Raw genomic sequence first — 19,675 nt, forward strand, 5'->3', positions numbered from 1 at the left:
CTTAGGACACCATAAAACTGGTGACAGATTCCCTTTAAGGGAAGTCATGGGGATGTTAGTAATGTCACTTGCAGGTTAACTTTACTTACCAGAGTTGTGCGCCAACTAGATTAACATTCAGACAAGTGACATTTTTAAGAGGGTTTATGCAATTTTAATGACTGTGGGGGCTAAAGGGAACCTGTCATGTTGAATGTAGCAGGAGGAGCTGACCAGATTGATATATACTGTAGTTTTATAAAACAAAAAGATCAGTAACACTTATATTTAATTACAAATTAAGGGGGTCATTTACTATGCTGAAATACGCCTAAATTATGTTAGTTACACTGCTATCTGCAACTTCGCCCTGCTGACGCCAGGCCTAAAATTGTAGGCATGGTGTGGGCGGGGAAGGACTGGTAGGCCCGTCTCATTCACCATTTTCTATGCCTGTTTTAGGCGTAGTAAAAGGTCTAAATGTAAGACCGCTCAGAAGCGGTCTTACATTTAGAACTGGTGCTGGATGCGCAGAAGTTATGGAGATGCCTGCGCCTCTTCAAAACTTGGGCTGATCCACTGCCAGTTTAGAGCTTTATTAAAACCGGCGTCTAATATAAATTAATAAATGTTCCCCTTAAGTCTATACATGAGCATCCACAGTATCAAATATGACACAAATCATAGCAAAGAAACATGTAATAGCATTATAAAAAAAATAGTTCTACATTCTCGATGGTGCAGTCTATTTGGGAACATATTTTTAGCAGGATGGTTTGATATTGTGGATATTAATCATAAAACCCTCTCATATAATTAATTAATAACACATTTAGTAAGAGTAGCAAGCTAAGATCTTGAAAATGCTGATAAATTTAAACACAAATTTGAATAAGATAAACTGAAATAAGAAATAATTATTTAAATAATACATTTTCATTTAGCTAGAAATGTGTTTTATTTATAAGAGTGGAGAAACCCTTTTCTGGGAATATTACCTATCAAGGGAAGGTCCCTAGACTAAATCAACTCAACATAGGTCACTACTGCCTGCGGTGACACATGTGCCCATGACCATACCCTGGTCTGAAGAAAACAAGCTGTGGACTGGAAGATGGAGGAACGAGAGCCAGAGTGCAGGACTGCAGCGGTGGGGAGCAGGTAAGTATGAATCTTTCAGGTGGCATGCTGATAGTTGATATTCCCAGAAAACCCCTTTTGAGGCCTCTTTCACACGGTCAGTATTTGATCAGTAATTTTGCATCGGTATTTGTAAGCCAAACCAAGAGTGGGTCCACCACACAGAAGAAGCACAAATATTTCTATTATACCTTTTCTCTGTAGGTTCCACTCCTGTTTGGCTTACAAATACTGACCGTGTGAAACAGGCCTAAGTCTTGATATAATAAGATATCTTTCTGTTAACTACCCAATTTACTGTGTGTTATAGGAAAAATTCCAGAAGTACTATCTCAGGGATCCGTAGATGGAACAACCAAATTAGTGGTAGTGAATGCCATATATTTTAAAGGTGACTGGGCTGAGAAATTTAACCCTGAGCATACAACGGAAGCACCATTTAGATTAAATAAGGTAACATTTTAAATGAATTCTATAAATTCTTTTTTGCATATAAATAGTTAAAATGTCAACAAAAAAATAAGTAAAAAAAATGTATTCTATTGATAAGTTAAAAGGGTTGTCTCACTTCAGCAGTCACTTCATTGTCCATATTGCTTCGTTTGCTAACTGGATCCGTTTTTCCATCGCATTATACACTGCTCGTTTCCACAAGAGAGGCCAGTGCTTTTTCCTATAGTGTGCAAGCATGGCCACCGCTGATGGACTGCAGAGTGGTCGTAACTAGGGATGAGCGAACCCGAACTGTATAGTTCGGGTTCGTACCGAATATTGGGGTGTCCGTGACACGGACCCGAACCCGAACATTTTCGTAAAAGTCTGGGTTCGGGTTCGGTGTTCGTCGCTTTCTTGGCGCTTTTTGAAAGGCTGCAAAGCAGCCAATCAACAGGCGTCATACTACTTGCCCCAAGAGGCCATCACAGCCATGCCTACTATTGGCATGGCTGTGATTGGCCAGTGCAGCATGTGACCCAGCCTCTATTTAAGCTGGAGTCCCGTAGCGCCGCACATCACTCTGCTCTGATCAGTGTAGGGAGAGGTTGCAGCTGCGACGTTAGGGCGAGATTAGGCAGTGATTAACTCCTCCAAAAGACTTCATTCAGAGATCGATCTGCAGCTGTGGATGATTGAACTGCTGCTATTCAATTGCTCACTGTTTTTAGGCTGCCCAGAGCGTTTTTCATTCACTTTTTTCTGGGGTGATCGGCGGCCATTTTGTGTCTTGTGGTGCGCCAGCACAAGCTGCCACCAAGTGCATTTAACCATCAATAGTGTGGTTATTTTTTGCCCATATACTACATCAGGGGCAAGCTGAGCCTGTCACCAAGTGCATTTAACCCTCAATAGTGTGGTTGTTTTTTGGCTATATCCTACATCACGGTGAAGCTGTCACACCAAGTGCATTTAACCATCAATAGTGTGGTTATTTTTTGGCTATATCCTACATCAGGGTCAAGCTGTCACACCAAGTGCATTTAACCATCAATAGTGTGGTTATTTTTTGGCCATATCCCAGTCTAATTCTGTCTGTAAACGTATACCTGTCACCCAGCGCCTAAATAATAGGCCTTAAATTTATAGTCAGCTAAATCTGTGGTTATTGCTGTAGCTGGGCAAGTTTAGTGTCCGTCAAGTTTAGTGTCCGTCAAAGCACAGTTTTTGTTCTGGGTTGAAATACAATTCCCAATTTAGCAATTCTCTAAATTAGTGGTTTCTGCTGTATCAGGCCTACTTTAAATTTATCCCTAAAAGGGTATATTAGATTCAAGGTGCAGATAGGGTCATTCAGAATAACTTCACACACACGCTACTGTGCATATCCCAGTCTAATTCTGTCCGTAAACGTATACCTGTCACTCAGCGCCTAAATAATAGGCCTCAAATTTATATTCATCCAAATCTATCAGTATTGCTGTAGCTGGTCAAGTTATTTAGTGTCCGTCAAAGCACAGTTTTTGTTCTGGGTTGAAATACAATTCCCAATTTTGCAATTTCCTAATTTAGTGGTTTCTGCTGTATCAGACCTACTTTAAATCTATCCCTAAAAGGGTATATAAGATTCAAGGTGCAGATAGGGTCATTCTCAATAAATTCACACACACGCTACTGTGCATATCCCAGTCTAATTCTGTCTGTAAACGTATACCTGTCACCCAGCGCCTAAATAATAGGCCTCAAATTTATAGTCAGCTAAATCTGTGGTTATTGCTGTAGCTGGGCAAGTTATTTAGTGTCCGTCAAAGCACAGTTTTTGTTCTGGGTTGAAATACAATTCCCAATTTAGCAATTCTCTAAATTAGTGGTTTCTGCTGTATCAGGCCTACTTTAAATTTATCCCTAAAAGGGTATATAAGATTCAAGGTGCACATAGGGTCATTCTCAATAACTGGTTTCTGCTGTATCAGGCCTACTTTAAAGGGACACTGACAGGCCCAAAAAGCATATTTAGGTATATATATGACAGTACAGGTCATATAAAGTGTATTAGAATCATCTAAGTATCCCCCCTGTCCACCTTATAAATACAGTAAAAAGAAGTTTTATAACCTGCTTTCATCGTGTTCAATCTGCCCAAGGGGCGGTGTTTCATCTCAGCTTGCGCCCAGCCAGCCTCGCCACAACTGCCGTTTGAAGCGCCGCCCAGCTAATCAATATTCACTTCGCTGGGCGGCTACTCTGAAGCGCTGCTGTGCCTGGCGCATGCGCATTAAGCAGAGGCTGCATCGGCCTCTGGGAATCAGACTGTGCGCAGGCGCGATGCGATCCCGGCCAGTGAGGGTGCCGGGCGCATGCGCTGAAGATGGCCGGGGACACTAGTAGCCGCCCAGCGAAGTGAATATTGATTAGCTGGGCGGCGCTTCAAATGGCAGTTGTGGCGAGGCTGGGCGCAAGTTGAGATGAAACACCGCCCCTTGGGCAGATTGAACACGATGAAAGCAGGTTATAAAACTTCTTTTTACTGTATTTATAAGATGGACAGGGGGATACTTAGATGATTCTAATACACTTTATATGACCTGTACTGTCATATATATACCTAAATATGCTTTTTGGTCCTGTTACTGTCCCTTTAAATTTATCCCTAAAAGGGTATATAAGATTCAAGGTGCACATAGGGACATTCTCAATAACTTCACACACACGCTATTGTGCATATCCCAGTCTAATTCTGTCCGTAAACGTATACCTGTCACCCAGCGCCTAAATAATAGGCCTCAAATTTATAGTCAGCTAAATCTGTGGTTACTGCTGTGCCTGTATTAGTGTAATACGGTACCTAAATAGATAGCCAGATAGTGTTAGGTGTCTGTAAAAAAAAAGGCCTAAATTTGAATTCAATACATTGGGTCAAATAATATTTTTGTTGTTGTGGTGAACGATAACAATGAGGAAAACATCTAGTAAAGGACGCGGACGCGGACATGGTTAGTGGACCCTCTGGTGCTGGGAGAGGACGTGGCCGTTCTGCCACAGCCACACGTCCTAGTGTACCAACTACCTCAGGTCCCAGTAGCCACCATAATTTACAGCGATATTTGGTGGGGCCCAATGCCGTTCTAAGGATGGTAAGGCCTGAGCAGGTACAGGCATTAGTCAATTGGGTGGCCGACAGTGGATCCAGCACGTTCACATTATCTCCCACCCAGTCTTCTGCAGAAAGCACACAGATGGCGCCTGAAAACCAAGCCCATCAGTCTGTCACATCACCCCCATGCATACCAGGGAAACTGTCTGAGCCTCAAGTTATGCAGCAGTCTCTTATGCTGTTTAAAGACTCCGCAGGCAGGGTTTCCCAAGGGCATCCACCCAGCACTTCCCCAGCGGTGGAAGACATAGAATGCACTGACGCACAACCACTTATGTTTCCTGATGATGAGGACATGGGAATACCACCTCAGCATGTCTCTGATGATGACGAAACACAGGTGCCAACTGCTGCGTCTTTCTGCAGTGTGCAGACTGAACAGGAGGTCAGGGATCAAGACTGGGTGGAAGACGATGCAGGGGACGATGAGGTCCTAGACCCCACATAGAATGAAGGTCGTGCCACTGACTTTCACAGTTCGGAGGAAGAGGCAGTGGTGAGACCGAGCCAACAGCGTAGCAAAAGAGGGAGCAGTGGGCAAAAGCAGAACACCCGCCGCCAAGAGACTCCGCCTGCTACTGACCGCCGCCATCTGGGACCGAGAACCCCAAAGGCAGCATCAAGGAGTTCCCTGGCATGGCACTTCTTCAAACAATGTGCTGACGACAAGACCCGAGTGGTTTGCACGCTGTGCCATCAGAGCCTGAAGCGAGGCATTAACGTTCTGAACCTTAGCACAACCTGCATGACCAGGCACCTGCATGCAAAGCATGAACTGCAGTGGAGTAAACACCTTAAAAACAAGGAAGTCACTCAGGCTCCCCCTGCTACCTCTTCTGCTGCTGCCGCCTCGGCCTCTTCTGCTGCTGCCGCCTCGGCCTCTTCTGCTGCTGCCGCCTCGGCCTCTTCTGCTGCTGCCGCCTCGGCCTCTTCTGCTGCTGCCGCCTCGGCCTCTCCTGCTGCTGCCGCCTCGGCCTCTTCCTCCGCCTCTGGAGGAACGTTGGCACCTGCCGCCCAGCAAACAGGGGATGTACCACCAACACCACCACCTCCGTCACCAAGCATCTCAACCATGTCACACGCCAGCGTTCAGCTCTCCATCTCACAAACATTTGAGAGAAAGCGTAAATTCCCACCTAGCCACCCTCGATCCCTGGCCCTGAATGCCAGCATTTCTAAACTACTGGCCTATGAAATGCTGTCATTCAGGCTGGTGGACACAGACAGCTTCAAACAGCTCATGTCGCTTGCTGTGCCACAGTATGTTGTTCCCAGCCGGCACTACTTCTCCAAGAGAGCCGTGCCTTCCCTGCACAACCAAGTATCCGATAAAATCAAGTGTGCACTGCGCAACGCCATCTGTGGCAAGGTCCTCCTAACCACAGATACGTGGACCAGTAAGCACGGCCAGGGACGCTATATCTCCCTAACTGCACACTGGGTAAATGTAGTGGCGGCTGGGCCCCAGGCGGAGAGCTGTTTGGCGCACGTCCTTCCGCCGCCAAGGATCGCAGGGCAACATTCTTTACCTCCTGTTGCCACCTCCTCCTACTCAGCTTCCTCCTCCTCTTCTTCCACCTGCTCATCCAGTCAGCCACACACCTTCACCACCAACTTCAGCACAGCCCGGGGTAAACGTCAGCAGGCCATTCTGAAACTCATATGTTTGGGGGACAGGTCCCACACCGCACAGGAGTTGTGGCGGGGTATAGAACAACAGACCGACGAGTGGTTGCTGCCAGTGAGCCTCAAGCCCGGCCTGGTGGTGTGCGATAATGGGCGAAATCTCGTTGCAGCTCTGGGACTAGCCGGTTTGACGCACATCCCTTGCTTGGCGCATGTGCTGAATTTGGTGGTGCAGAAGTTCATTCACAACTACCCCGACATGTCAGAGCTGCTGCATAAAGTGCGGGCCTTCTGTTCGCGCTTCCGGCGTTCACATCCTGCCGCTGCTCGCCTGTCTGCGCTACAGCATAACTTCGGCCTTCCCGCTCACCGCCTCATATGCGACGTGCCCACCAGGTGGAACTCCACCTTGCACATGCTGGACAGACTGTGCGAGCAGCAGCAGGCCATAGTGGAGTTTCAGCTGCAGCACGCACGGGTCAGTCGCACTGCGGAACAGCACCACTTCACCACCAATGACTGGGCCTCCATGCGAGACCTGTGTGCCCTGTTGCGCTGTTTCGAGTACTCCACCAACATGGCCAGTGGCGATGATGCCGTTATCAGCGTTACAATACCACTTCTATGTCTCCTTGAGAAAACACTTAGGGCGATGATGGAAGAGGAGGTGGCCCAGGAGGAGGAGGAGGAGGAAGAGGGGTCATTTTTAGCACTTTAAGGCCAGTCTCTTCAAAGTGACTTAGAGGGAGTTTTTTTGCAACATCAGAGGCCAGGTACAAATGTGGCCAGCCAGGGCCCACTACTGGAGGACGTGGAGGATGAGGAGGAGGTGGGAGGATGAGGATGAAGCATGGTCACAGCAGGGTGGCACCCAACGCAGCTCGGGCCCATCACTGGTGAGTGGCTGGGGGGAAACGCAGGACGATGACGATATGCCTCCCACAGAGGACAGCTTGTCCTTACCCCTAGGCAGCCTGGCACACATGAGCGACTACATGCTGCAGTGCCTGCGCAACGACAGCAGAGTTGCCCACAGTTTAACGTGTGCGGACTACTGGGTTGCCACCCTGCTGGATCCACGGTACAAAGACATTGTGCCCACCTTACTTCCTGCACTGGAGCGTGATAGGAAGATGCGCGAGTACAAGCGCACGTTTGTAGACGCGCTACTGAGAGCATTCCCAAATGTCACAGGGGAACAAGTGGAAGCCCAAGGCCAAGGCAGAGGAGGAGCAAGAGGTCGCTAAGGCAGGTGTGTCACGGCCAGCTCCTCTGAGAGCAGGGTTAGCATGGCAGAGAGGTGGAAAAGTTTTGTCAACACGCCACAGCTAACTGCACCACCACCTGATACGCAACGTGTTAGCAGGAGGCAACATTTCACTAACATGGTGGAACAGTACGTGTGCACACCCCTCCACGTACTGACTGATGGTTCGGCCCCATTCAACTTCTGGGTCTCTAAATTGTCCACGTGGCCAGAGCTAGCCTTTTATGCCTTGGAGGTGCTGGCCTGCCTGGTGGCCAGCGTTTTGTCTGAACGTGTATTCAGCACGGCAGGGGGCGTCATTACAGACAAACGCAGCCGCCTGTCTACAGCCAATGTGGACAAGCTGATGTTCATAAAAATGAACCAGGCATGGATCCCACAGGACCTGTCCATCCCTTGTGCAGATTAGACATTAACTACCTCCCCTAAACCATATATTATCGTACTCCAGGGCACTTCCTCATTCAATCCTATTTTTATTTTCATTTTACCATTATATTGCGAGGCAACCCAAAGTTGAATGAACCTCTCCTCTGTCTGGGTGCCGGGGCCTAAATATATGACAATGGACTGTTCCAATGTTGGGTGACGTGAAGCCTGATTCTCTGCTATGACATGCAGACTGATTCTCTGCTGAAATGAAGCCAGATTCTCTGTTAGGGGACCTCTCTCCTCTGCCTGGGTGCCTGGGCCTAAATATCTGACAATGGACTGTTCCAGTGTTGGGTGACGTAACGCATGATTCTCTGCTATGACATGCAGACTGATTCTCTGCTGACATGAAGCCAGATACTCCGTTACGGGACCTCTCTCCTCTGCCTGGGGGCCTGGGCCTAAATATCTGACAATGGACTGTTCCAGTGTTGGGTGACGTAAAGCATGATTCTCTGCTATGACATGCAGACTGATTCTATGCTGACTTGAAGCCAGATTCTCTGTTACGGGACCTCTCTCCTCTGCCTTGGTGCGTGGGCCTAAATATATGACAATGGACTGTTACAGTGGTGGCTGACGTAAAGCCTGATTCTCTGCTATGACATGCAGACTGATTCTCTGCTGACATGAAGCCAGATTCTTTGTTACGGGACCTCTCTCCTCTGCCTGGGTGCCTGGGCCTAAATATATGACAATGGACTGTTACAGTGGTGGCTGACGTGAAGCCTGATTCTCTGCTATGACATGCAGACTGATTCTCTGCTGACATGAAGCCAGATTCTCTGTTACGGGACCTCTCTCCTCTGCCTGGGTGCCTGAGCCTAAATATATGACAATGGACTGTTACAGTGGTGGCTGACGTGAAGCCTGATTCTCTGCTATGACATGCAGACTGATTCTCTGCTGACATGAAGCCAGATTCTCTGTTACGGGACCTCTCTCCTCTGCCTGGGTGCCTTGTCCTAAATATATGACAATGGACTGTTACAGTGGTGGCTGACGTGAAGCCTGATTCTCTGCTATGACATGCAGACTGATTCTCTGCTGACATGAAGCCAGATTCTCTGTTAAGGGACCTCTCTCCTCTGCCTGGGACTAAATATCTGACAATGGACTGTTACAGTGGTGGGTGACGTGAAGCCAGATTCTCTGCTATGGGACCTCTCTCCAATTGATATTGGTTAATTTTTATTTATTTTATTTTTATTTTTATTAATTTCCCTATCCACATTTGTTTGCAGGGGATTTACCTACATGTTGCTGCCTTTTGCAGCCCTCTAGCTCTTTCCTGGGCTGTTTTACAGCCTTTTTAGTGCTGAAAAGTTTGGGTCCCCATTGACCTCAATGGGGTTCGGGACGAAGTTCGGGTCGGGTTCGGATCCCGAACCCGAACATTTCCGGGAAGTTCGGCTGAACTTCTCGAACCCGAACATCCAGGCGTTCGCTCAACTCTAGTCGTAACCATGGAAACGAGCAATGTATAATGTGATGGAAAAATGAATCCACCCAGCAAAGGAAGCAATATGGATAATCACAAAACATTAGTAAGTGGCTTGTATTAACTTTATCTACATGATAAATTCAATTTGCTGAAATGAGACAACCCCTTTAACTAGTGAGAAGTGAGACAACCCCTTTAACTATTTTGTTCCAAAAAATGCACAACTTTTCTTTGGGTATATATTTTTATTTTAGTTTTTACACATACTCAAGATGCTGCACAATCCTGCAAGTACAACTATGTAGTCATTTTCTGTATGTGTAGAACTAAAAAAAAAAAATAAGTTTGAACAGTAGAAGTGTATTGATCATCCACCTAGGAGGGTATTACTGGTGAAGTAACAGAACTGTGCAGTAAAGAATTTATGCAACTGGTATATTAGGTAAATATCTGGATCATTTGTCCTGGTTTGTTCAAAGCTATCCCAATAATGGCCCTGTGAAAATGAAAACCCAATCAGATGGATGGAAGTGATTTTCAGTCACAGAAATTTCTGCAACAAAATCTGCAGCATTTGAAGGCACCCTTAGGCCACTTTCACGTGGTCAATGTTTGGTGAGTATTTTGTGTCCTTATTTGTAGGCCTAAACCAGGGCTGGGTCAAAACACAGAAAAGACACACAGCTTTCTATTATACTTTCGCTCTACAGGATTCCTCCTGGTTTTGGCCTACAAATATAGACCATGTGAGAGTGGCCTTAGGGCTTTAGAGCATCTTTTCATGTACAGATACTGTATCTGAAAATTTTCTGAAAACTGATCTGATGTGAATACAAATTTGTCTGTAAATCACAATGACTGTAGCATGTAAGTAGAATCTGTTAGGGACCTATTACACCTAGAGATTCTGCAGGCGATTGTCAGGAGGGAAGCATTCCTTCCTGGCAATCGCCTGCTCGGTAGCAGAGGAGACTGTTGCTATTACATGCAGCGATCTCCTCCTCAGTATGGGGACAAGTTATCACTAATGTCATCACTTGTCTCCATACAGAATCAATGTTTGCCAGCAGCGGAGTGCTGATTACACGGCACGATCTGCAGCCGGCAAATGATTATTTTTAAACATTATGTAAGACTCCATTTATTCGACGAACCAGTGTTTGCTTGTTCAGTGGGTAATTGGCGGGAGTATTACACTGCCAGATCATAGCTAATGAGCGTTCATACAAACACTGCAGGTGTAATAGGGTCTTAAGATATCTGAAAGACATAAGCAGATAAAGTCTATGCAGCTCACCCACACTCTGGAAGATGCCTGGAAAATAGATTAATCATAGATTAAGACTCGGTAAAGAGTTGAAACACATCAGATTGGTGTTTGTCCATGACGCCTGAACTTGGATTTTATTTCATACAATAAATTTGGATTTGCTAATGGAAGTACATTGGATGAGGTTCTATCCTAAAACAATACATGTGTAAGGGTACTTTCACACTTGCGTTTTTCTTTTTTGGCATAGAGTTCCGTCACAGGGGCTCTATACCGGAAAAGAACTGATCAGTTTTATCCCCATGCATTCTGACTGGAGAGTAATCCGTTCAGTTTGCATCAGGATGTCTTCAGTTCAGTCGTTTTGACTGATCAGGCAAAAGAGAAAACCGCAGCATGCTACGGTTTTCTCTCTGGCGAAAAAAACTGAAGACTTGCCTGAACGCCGGATCCGGCATTTTTTCCCATAGGAATGTATTAGCATACCGGAATGCCGGATCCGTCGTTCCGGCATGCGCAGATCGGTAAAAATGAGAAAAAATGTACAAGACGGATCCGTCGGTCCGCATGACAAGCGGAGAGACGGATCCGTCCTTGCAATGCATTTGTGAGACGGATCCGCATCCGGATCCGTCTCACAAATGCTTTCAGTCAGCGGCAGATCGGCGGATCCGGCGGCCAGTTCCGGCGGCCAGTGTGAAAGTAGCCTAAAAGGCTAACTCAGGCCAAATTTATAATCTATAGGGTCCTTTTACAAGGGCAGGTAATGACTTGCGACTGACTATATAGCCTGTAGATCAGATAATTGCCTGAAAAAACAGCTGTCTGAATGATTGGATAGTTCATATGGCTGTTCATTTACGTTATTGCTGGTAGACATCTGCCAGCCTTTTACATGGGCCAATGACAGCAAGGAATGTTATTTTCTGCCAGTAATTAGTCCATGAAGAGGGACCTTAACCCGTTAAGCCACCGTGTTGTAATACTATGTCACTACAAGCAGTGGTTCCTCTAAGCCTAGGCAGCTGCTGAGTGGGGTTGGTTTGGAGCTGGGCAATGCTCCATCAAAGGTATGGAAACCTAACAGGGCAAATCTAAGTAAATAAGACAAGATAAAACAGTTACTCTGCTTACCATATGTTGTGGAAATTTTATTATGCGGACATTTTACTTTAGGATAGATTGTCATCTGTCTCCCTGTGTCGGATTTAGCCAGAGAACACTCTAGCAGAGGGTACTTTGGCTGAATCGGGACCAGTGGTAAAACCGTCAGTATGAGAACCAGTAGAAAATGAGGTCCATGCTGACAGTGATGTGGGGTGGGCGGCCACCTGGCTGGTCGGGTAATGGGCATGACTCATCCTTCCTTATACAGGGATGGGGTGTGTCCATTGTCTGCCCAGCCACATTGTCTGACCCTCCCTGTCCTTTGATATGTCATCACTTCCTGTATCCTTGTCTTGGGCCAGCCCCTTTTACACCTTTTGTTAGTAAATAAAGGCAGACTGGGCAATGCGGGGGAGGAGTTGCTCAGAATTCAATCAAGATGGTAGCACGTGGGTCTGTCTCTTACTGCAGCTGAGGGAAAATGGATTTACGTTTTTCCTTACAAAAACTTTGATGCAAGTTAATTACAACTATTAATATTTCTACAACACATAAAATGTAAACCACTTTATTCTTCACTTACTCCAAGGAGGGAGAGGGACACAGACCAACAACCAGACTACAGGGGAGAGGGGCAGAAACAGTTAAAGGGGTTGTTCCATACCAACAGCTTATGCACAGGATAGAGGATAAATGTCTGATCACTGGTGGTCCGATCACTGGTGCCCATGTATTTCTTCCTCTTCCTACAGTTCTAGAGGTTCTGGCCAACTTGAGGAAGGGGTTGTATGGACACTACATGACAGAGGATGCACTGGAGCCCAACTCCATACTGCAAATAAGCCATGTGCCAGTACAGCAAACAGAGAATCTGTCCAGCACATAGACTGAGTTGCCCTTTACTGTACAAATTAAATGGCCCTTTACACTTCTCGATGCTTGGGCAGATTATCGCTAACGAGCATTCGTACAAACACTCATTAGCAATAATCTGCTTGTGTAAAGGTGCTGCTTATTTACCCGAAATGCCAAAATGCTTGTTCCTGCGGACACCTAAATTATCGTTTGCCAGTGGCAGATTTTGCTGTCTAAACAGGGCGCATACAACTTAAAGGGAACACTAGAAGCAGGTAGTTAGGCCTCAGCAATGTGCTATTATGGCACTGTGATGGCTCCAGCTCAGAAGCTGTGCCCGTGCCACTATTTGGGGATGCTAGCTATATTGCACAGCTGGAACTCCAATCTCAAGAGTAAAGCTTGTATTAGACAGGCAGGGAAGCGTTCCCTCCCAGCAATCGCTTGCTAGCTAGCGGAGGAGACTGTTGCTATTACATGCTGCGATCTCCTCCGCAGCATGGGGAGGAATGATTGCTATGCCATTGCTTGTCTCCATATTGTCTAGTGGTTTGGTGGCTGCAGATCACTATTAAGCTGAGTTCACAAAGGCGAGATTTTTGCGCGGGTGCAATGCGGGAGGTGAACGCATTGCACCCGCACTGAATCTGGACCCATTTATTTCTATGGGGCTGTGCACATGAGCAGTGATTTTCACGCGCACTTATGCGTTGCGTGAAAATCGCAGCATGCTCTATATTGTGTGTTTATCACGCAACGCAGGCCCCATAGAAGTGAATGGGGCTGAGTGAAAATACGGTTGCGGATGCGGTGCGATTTTCACGCATGGTTGCTAGGTGACAGTCTATTAACTGTATTATTTTCCCTTATAACCCGGCCACCGTGGTGATGGACCATGTGATTGGAGCATGTGATCTGACGTCACCACAGGTCATTTAGCCGACAGTTCATCATTAAAGAAGTAAGATGAGACCGGCAGCTACGCTATCAAGAGGAGAAGGTGAGTAATTTTTTTTATTTTTTTTAACCCTCAATTGACCACCTACTAAGCATTCTGTATTCAGAATGCTATTATTTTCCCTTATAACCATGTTATAAGGGAAAATAATAACATCTACACAACACCGATCCCAAGCCCGAACTTCTGTGAAGAAGTTCGGGTCTGGGTACCACATTCGGTTTTTTATCACGCGCGTGCAAAACACATTGCACCCGCGCGATAAAAACTGAACATCGGAACGCAATCGCAGTCAAAACTGACTGCAATTGTGTACCTACTCGCGCGGGTTTGCCGCAATACACCGGGACGCATCCGGACCTAATCCGGACACGCTCGTGTGAACTCAGCCTTACACAGCACGATCTGCCACCAGCAAACAATGATTTTTAAGTATGCTTAAAAATCAGAATTGCCCGAAGAACGAACGTTTGCTGATTCATCGGGCAATTGATGGCAGTATTAAGCTACATTCACACTAGCATTTTTGCTGGATCCGGCAGTGTTCAGCAAAACAGTCCCAAGACGGATCTGTCATGAACTCTATTGAAAGGCAATGGGGGACGGATCCGTTTTTTGTTGTGTCAGACTGTGTCAGAGTCTTGCTCCGTATCCTAGGACAGAAAACAAACCGCAACATGCTCTTCGGTATGAGAACAGAACGCATTTTGGAGCATTCCATTCTGTTCAGTTATGTTTTGTCCCCATTGACAATGAATTGGGACAAAACAGAAGCGTTTTTTTTTCAGGTATTGAGACCCTATGACAGATCTTAATACAGTAAAATATTAACGCTAGTGTGAAAGTAGCCTTACACTGCAAAATGATGCAAACTCTCATTAGTGATTATTGTCCCAAATATCAGTCAGTGTAATACAGCCCTAAAGGGAACCTGTCATCAACCTTATGCTGCCCATACTAACTGCAGAATAAAGTAGAGACAGGTGAGTTGATTTCAGCGGTCTGTCATTTATAAGTGAAAAGTAAGTGGTTGACTAGAACCAACTTCACAATCATTGCAGACTTGGCCTGGAAAAGAGTTACGGCCACCTGAGAAGAGTCATGGTTATTCATAAATTCCTGCCATCTCTGCCCACCTGCTGGTGACTGACAGTCTTCTACCTAGTTTTCTACCTTTCTCTCTAGGAGAGAACTGCCAATCATCAGCAGATGGGTGAGAGCAGTAGATCAGGAATAACCAGGACTCTTCTCAGGTAGATTTGACTTCATTCAAGACCTGTGCTGCAATGAATATGATGCTGGTTCTCAGCAGCCACTTACTTTTAGGTAATGATTGACACACCACTGAAATCTGCATTTCTGTCACTAATTTATGCTGCTCTCAGTGAGGTCAGCATAAAGTTGATGACAGGTTCCCTTTAAGATTAAGATGAGAGTTAGATTAAATTGAACATAATGTAACATAAATACATTTTTTTTATGTCCAGAATGAACAAAAACCTGTTAAAATGATGTATCAGATGAAAAAGCTGCCTTTCAACTACATCCCGGAACTTCGTTGTCGAATCCTCGAGCTCCCATATGTGGGAAACAAACTTAGCATGATTATCCTATTACCAGACAATATCGAAGACGAAACAACTGGTTTACAAAAGGTATGTTAATTTCATGATAATGGAACAGAATATTGCTTTTTGCCATTATTTAGACTACTTTTTTTATATAAATGTTTTTCTTTTTCTTTTTTCATATGGCTATGCCTGGAATATTGTAGTCTTCCCAATAGCCACCAGAGCCCACACATTATAGGCAGATATTAATTATTTTCTGCAGCATACTTTGCTGTGTAGACTGGGCAGACTCATTGAAGTCATCTCATTATCAGTAAGGGGCTCATACACCTTTAACATCTGTAGGTCGAATGCACGGTAAGCCAACAACTATCTCATTCCATCTCCTCCATGTACATACATACTCATCTGCCCATCAATATTCTTATCCTGGAAAGCACGTTTAAATGTATCGTCAGTTAAATGATTGACCTTTCATTACTACTACATGTCTTCATGAACACATTTCTTGCTTGTGCTTTGGCATTATTCAGCCATACCGGTAGCGCGCTATATTGATGCACTTGTCAGACCAGTTATGTTAAAGAGATTGATGTAAATGGAAAGATGTAGGCTATAGAGACATCATTGCCCTTCTGTTTATTTATAGTATTTGTCATCATTAAAGGGGTTTTCAGCCATTTTTAAGTAATAGCCTATGCTCAGGATAGGTCATCACTAACTGATTGGTGGGAGTCCAGCACTCTGCATCCTCCACCAATCAGCTGTTTGGTGTAGCTCCATCACAGGCAGACAGCACCAGAGCTAAACTGCACCATCAACATTGTAGTAGTGAGTTCCCTCTACTACAATTTTGACGCTGTTGTGTAACTCCTGCGCTGACTGACAGCCATGGAGCTACACCAAACAGCTGTTTAGTGGGGGGTATGACCCAATGCCGGACCCCGCAAAACTAGTGAGGACCTATCCTAAGGGTAGACCATCTCTTATAAAAGGTTGGACATAAACTAGTATAATTGTCATGTTAACAGTATAGAATTCATGAATATGTCCAAAATGAACATGTCAATCTAAGTTTTTTGGATAGTGTTACCCTTACAAATATACCTAGATTATTTCCTAGAATTCTAATTATTTCTTACATATATACTGTATATATATATATAGATATATATGCAATGGATATAAAAAGTCTACAGACCCCTGTTAAAATGTCAGGTTTCTGTGATGTAAAAAAAATGAGACCAAGATAAATAATTTCAGAACTTTTTCCACCTTTAATGTGACCTATAAACTGTACCACTCAATTGAAAAACAAACTGAAATCTTTTAGGTAGAGGGAAGAAAAATATAAAAATAAAATAATATGGCTACATAAGTGTGCACACCCTTAACCTCTTAAGGACTTAGCCCTATTTCACCTTAAGTCTTTTTTCAAGGACAAATCTAAATTCCCCCCCCCAGATGAGGGAAAAAAAATAGAAAAAGAGCGCACAATAGGGTAATATTGTTTAGCCAAACAAATTAATACGGTGGGAAATATCCACACTCACCTTGTAGGGTTGTGCTAGAATAGGCACAACTCTACTGTAGACTTAGTAGAAATAAGGTCTTTTATCCAGGACTGCAGCCGCAGATTGTTTGTTCTTTTCGGTGGGGTCCAATCCCCCCCAAAAAAAATTTCTGTAAAAGAAGAGAAGGTTTCTGCCTCGGCGCAAATCACTGGAGAAGACGATCTTAGTGCAAGAAATCTTCTTGGTTTAATAGAAACAACGCGTTTCGGGGATTACAAACTCCCCTTCATCAGGTTTCATAATGATGCAGTGAATATAACAAAAGAGTAAACATTTACAGATAAAACAGATTAAAAAAACCGCCAAAAGATGCACCTGGGTGATGCCCCCTAAGGGGGGGGGGGGCTACCCCCCAGGTGTCATCCAAAGTGCAGCTTAAAGGGAACCTGTCACCAGGATTTTGCGCATAGAGCTGGGGACATGGGCTGCTAGATGGCCACTAGCACATCTGCAATACCCAGTCCCCATAGCTCTCTGCGCTTAAATTGTGTTAAAAAACAGTTTTGATCCATATGCAAATGACCTGATATGAATCCTGTATCCGAGATAAGTCAAGCGGAAAGGAGCCCAGCACCGCCCCGCGTCCTCCGAATCTCCTCCTTGCTGCCTGACGTCACAGAGCTGGAGCGCCGAAATCTCGCGATGCGCGAGCTAGCGCATGCGCAGTGTCGGCATCATGTTCATTCTCTGTACTGGCATCAGCACAGGGAACGAACTACGCATGCGCTAGCTCACGCATCGTCAGATTTCGGCGCTCCAGCTCTGTGACGTCAGCCAGCAAGGAGGAGATTCGGAGGACGCGGGGCGGTGCTGGGCATCCATTTGCATATGGATCAAAAGTGTTTTTTAACACAATAAAAGCGCAGAGAGCTATGGGACCTGGGTACTGCAGATGTGCTAGTGGCCATCTAGCAGCCCATGTCCCCAGCTCTATGCGCAAAATCCTGGTGACAGGTTCCCTTTAAGTTTTTGTAAAGTGCAAACAGTGTTCTGAATATATGATTATTCTTTAAACATAAAATCGCTGGCATATTTATAAAATCAGCCTTATTGTTGGCAGATTTATTTAGACAATCTTTATGGAAGGACTCCCTGTCATGTGATCGCAACTGCAAGCGGTGATCGTAGTCCTCTCACGGGAGCTAGGGGGAGAAGCTCCCGGCACCACAATAATTTGCATGTGTGTGGCGCATGCGCAGGAGTTATTTCTGGATGACCGCTCTGTTTTGTGACGTCAGATACCACGTGATCGTTTTAGAGTGGTCATGTGATTCTTTTGCTGATGCTATACTTTTTCACAGTGATCCTGGCCATAGAGTATATGCTCAAGGCTAGTATATATTTCGTCTAAGCTGTCGCTATTCGTTTTGAACTTTAGTGGATCTTATATTACAAAATATAGCCCATAAAAAATACAGATAAAAAAATACAGATAAAAAAATTGGAATGAAAGAAATCGAGTAGACTTTCGAATAAAATTCCAATAAAATTATAGAGTAAATTTCAAAAAATATTCAAATAAAAATCTGAAAAAGTTCTGGAAGAATAAATAAGTCATATGACAGAAATGTACATATTAAAAAACGTGGCATGCTCTGCATAGTGTCTCTACAGGGAGTGCAGAATTATTAGGCAAGTTGTATTTTTGAGGATTAATTTTATTATTGAACAACAACCATGTTCTCAATGAACCCAAAAAACTCATTAATATCAAAGCTGAATATTTTTGGAAGTAGTTTTTAGTTTGTTTTAGCTATTTTAGGGTGATATCTGTGTGTGCAGGTGACTATTACTGTGCATAATTATTAGGCAACTTAACAAAAAACAAATATATACCCATTTCAATTATTTATTTTTACCAGTGAAACCAATATAACATCTCAACATTCACAAATATACATTTCTGACATTCAAAAACAAAACAAAAACAAATCAGTGACCAATATAGCCACCTTTCTTTGCAAGGACACTCAAAAGCCTGCCATCCATGGATTCTGTCAGTGTTTTGATCTGTTCACCATCAACATTGCGTGCAGCAGCAACCACAGCCTCCCAGACACTGTTCAGAGAGGTGTACTGTTTTCCCTCCTTGTAAATCTCACATTTGATGATGGACCACAGGTTCTCAATGGGGTTCAGATCAGGTGAACAAGGAGGCCATGTCATTAGTTTTTCTTCTTTTATACCCTTTCTTGCCAGCCACGCTGTGGAGTACTTGGACGCGTGTGATGGAGCATTGTCCTGCATGAAAATCATGTTTTTCTTGAAGGATGCAGACTTCTTCCTGTACCACTGCTTGAAGAAGGTGTCTTCCAGAAACTGGCAGTAGGACTGGGAGTTGAGCTTGACTCCATCCTCAACCCGAAAAGGCCCCACAAGCTCATCTTTGATGATACCAGCCCAAACCAGTACTCCACCTCCACCTTGCTGGCGTCTGAGTCGGACTGGAGCTCTCTGCCCTTTACCAATCCAGCCCATCCATCTGGCCCATCAAGACTCACTCTCATTTCATCAGTCCATAAAACCTTAGAAAAATCAGTCTTGAGATATTTCTTGGCCCAGTCTTGACGTTTCAGCTTGTATGTCTTGTTCAGTGGTGGTCGTCTTTCAGCCTTTCTTACCTTGGCCATGTCTCTGAGTATTGCACACCTTGTGCTTTTGGGCACTCCAGTGATGTTGCAGCTCTGAAATATGGCCAAACTGGTGGCAAGTGGCATCTTGGCAGCTGCACGCTTGACTTTTCTCAGTTCATGGGCAGTTATTTTGCGCCTTGGTTTTTCCACATGCTTCTTGCGACCCTGTTGACTATTTTGAATGAAACGCTTGATTGTTCGATGATCACGCTTCAGAAGCTTTGCAATTTTAA

The 19,675-nt window shown here is 44.8% G+C and overlaps 1 protein-coding gene across 1 annotated transcript in view; it reads left to right on the plus strand.

Annotated features, from left to right (window-relative positions):
* Positions 1-19,675, plus strand: part of LOC122938966 (leukocyte elastase inhibitor-like) — a 62,830-nt gene that overhangs the window by 32,988 nt on the left and 10,167 nt on the right. The window contains exons 5-6 of the mRNA XM_044294859.1: positions 1,430-1,572; positions 15,152-15,319. Of these exons, the coding sequence (XP_044150794.1) occupies positions 1,430-1,572; positions 15,152-15,319 (311 nt within the window). The remainder of the gene's footprint in view (positions 1-1,429; positions 1,573-15,151; positions 15,320-19,675) is intronic.

This window comes from Bufo gargarizans, chromosome 5, assembly GCF_014858855.1.
Source record: "Bufo gargarizans isolate SCDJY-AF-19 chromosome 5, ASM1485885v1, whole genome shotgun sequence".
Classification (NCBI taxonomy): domain Eukaryota; kingdom Metazoa; phylum Chordata; class Amphibia; order Anura; family Bufonidae; genus Bufo; species Bufo gargarizans.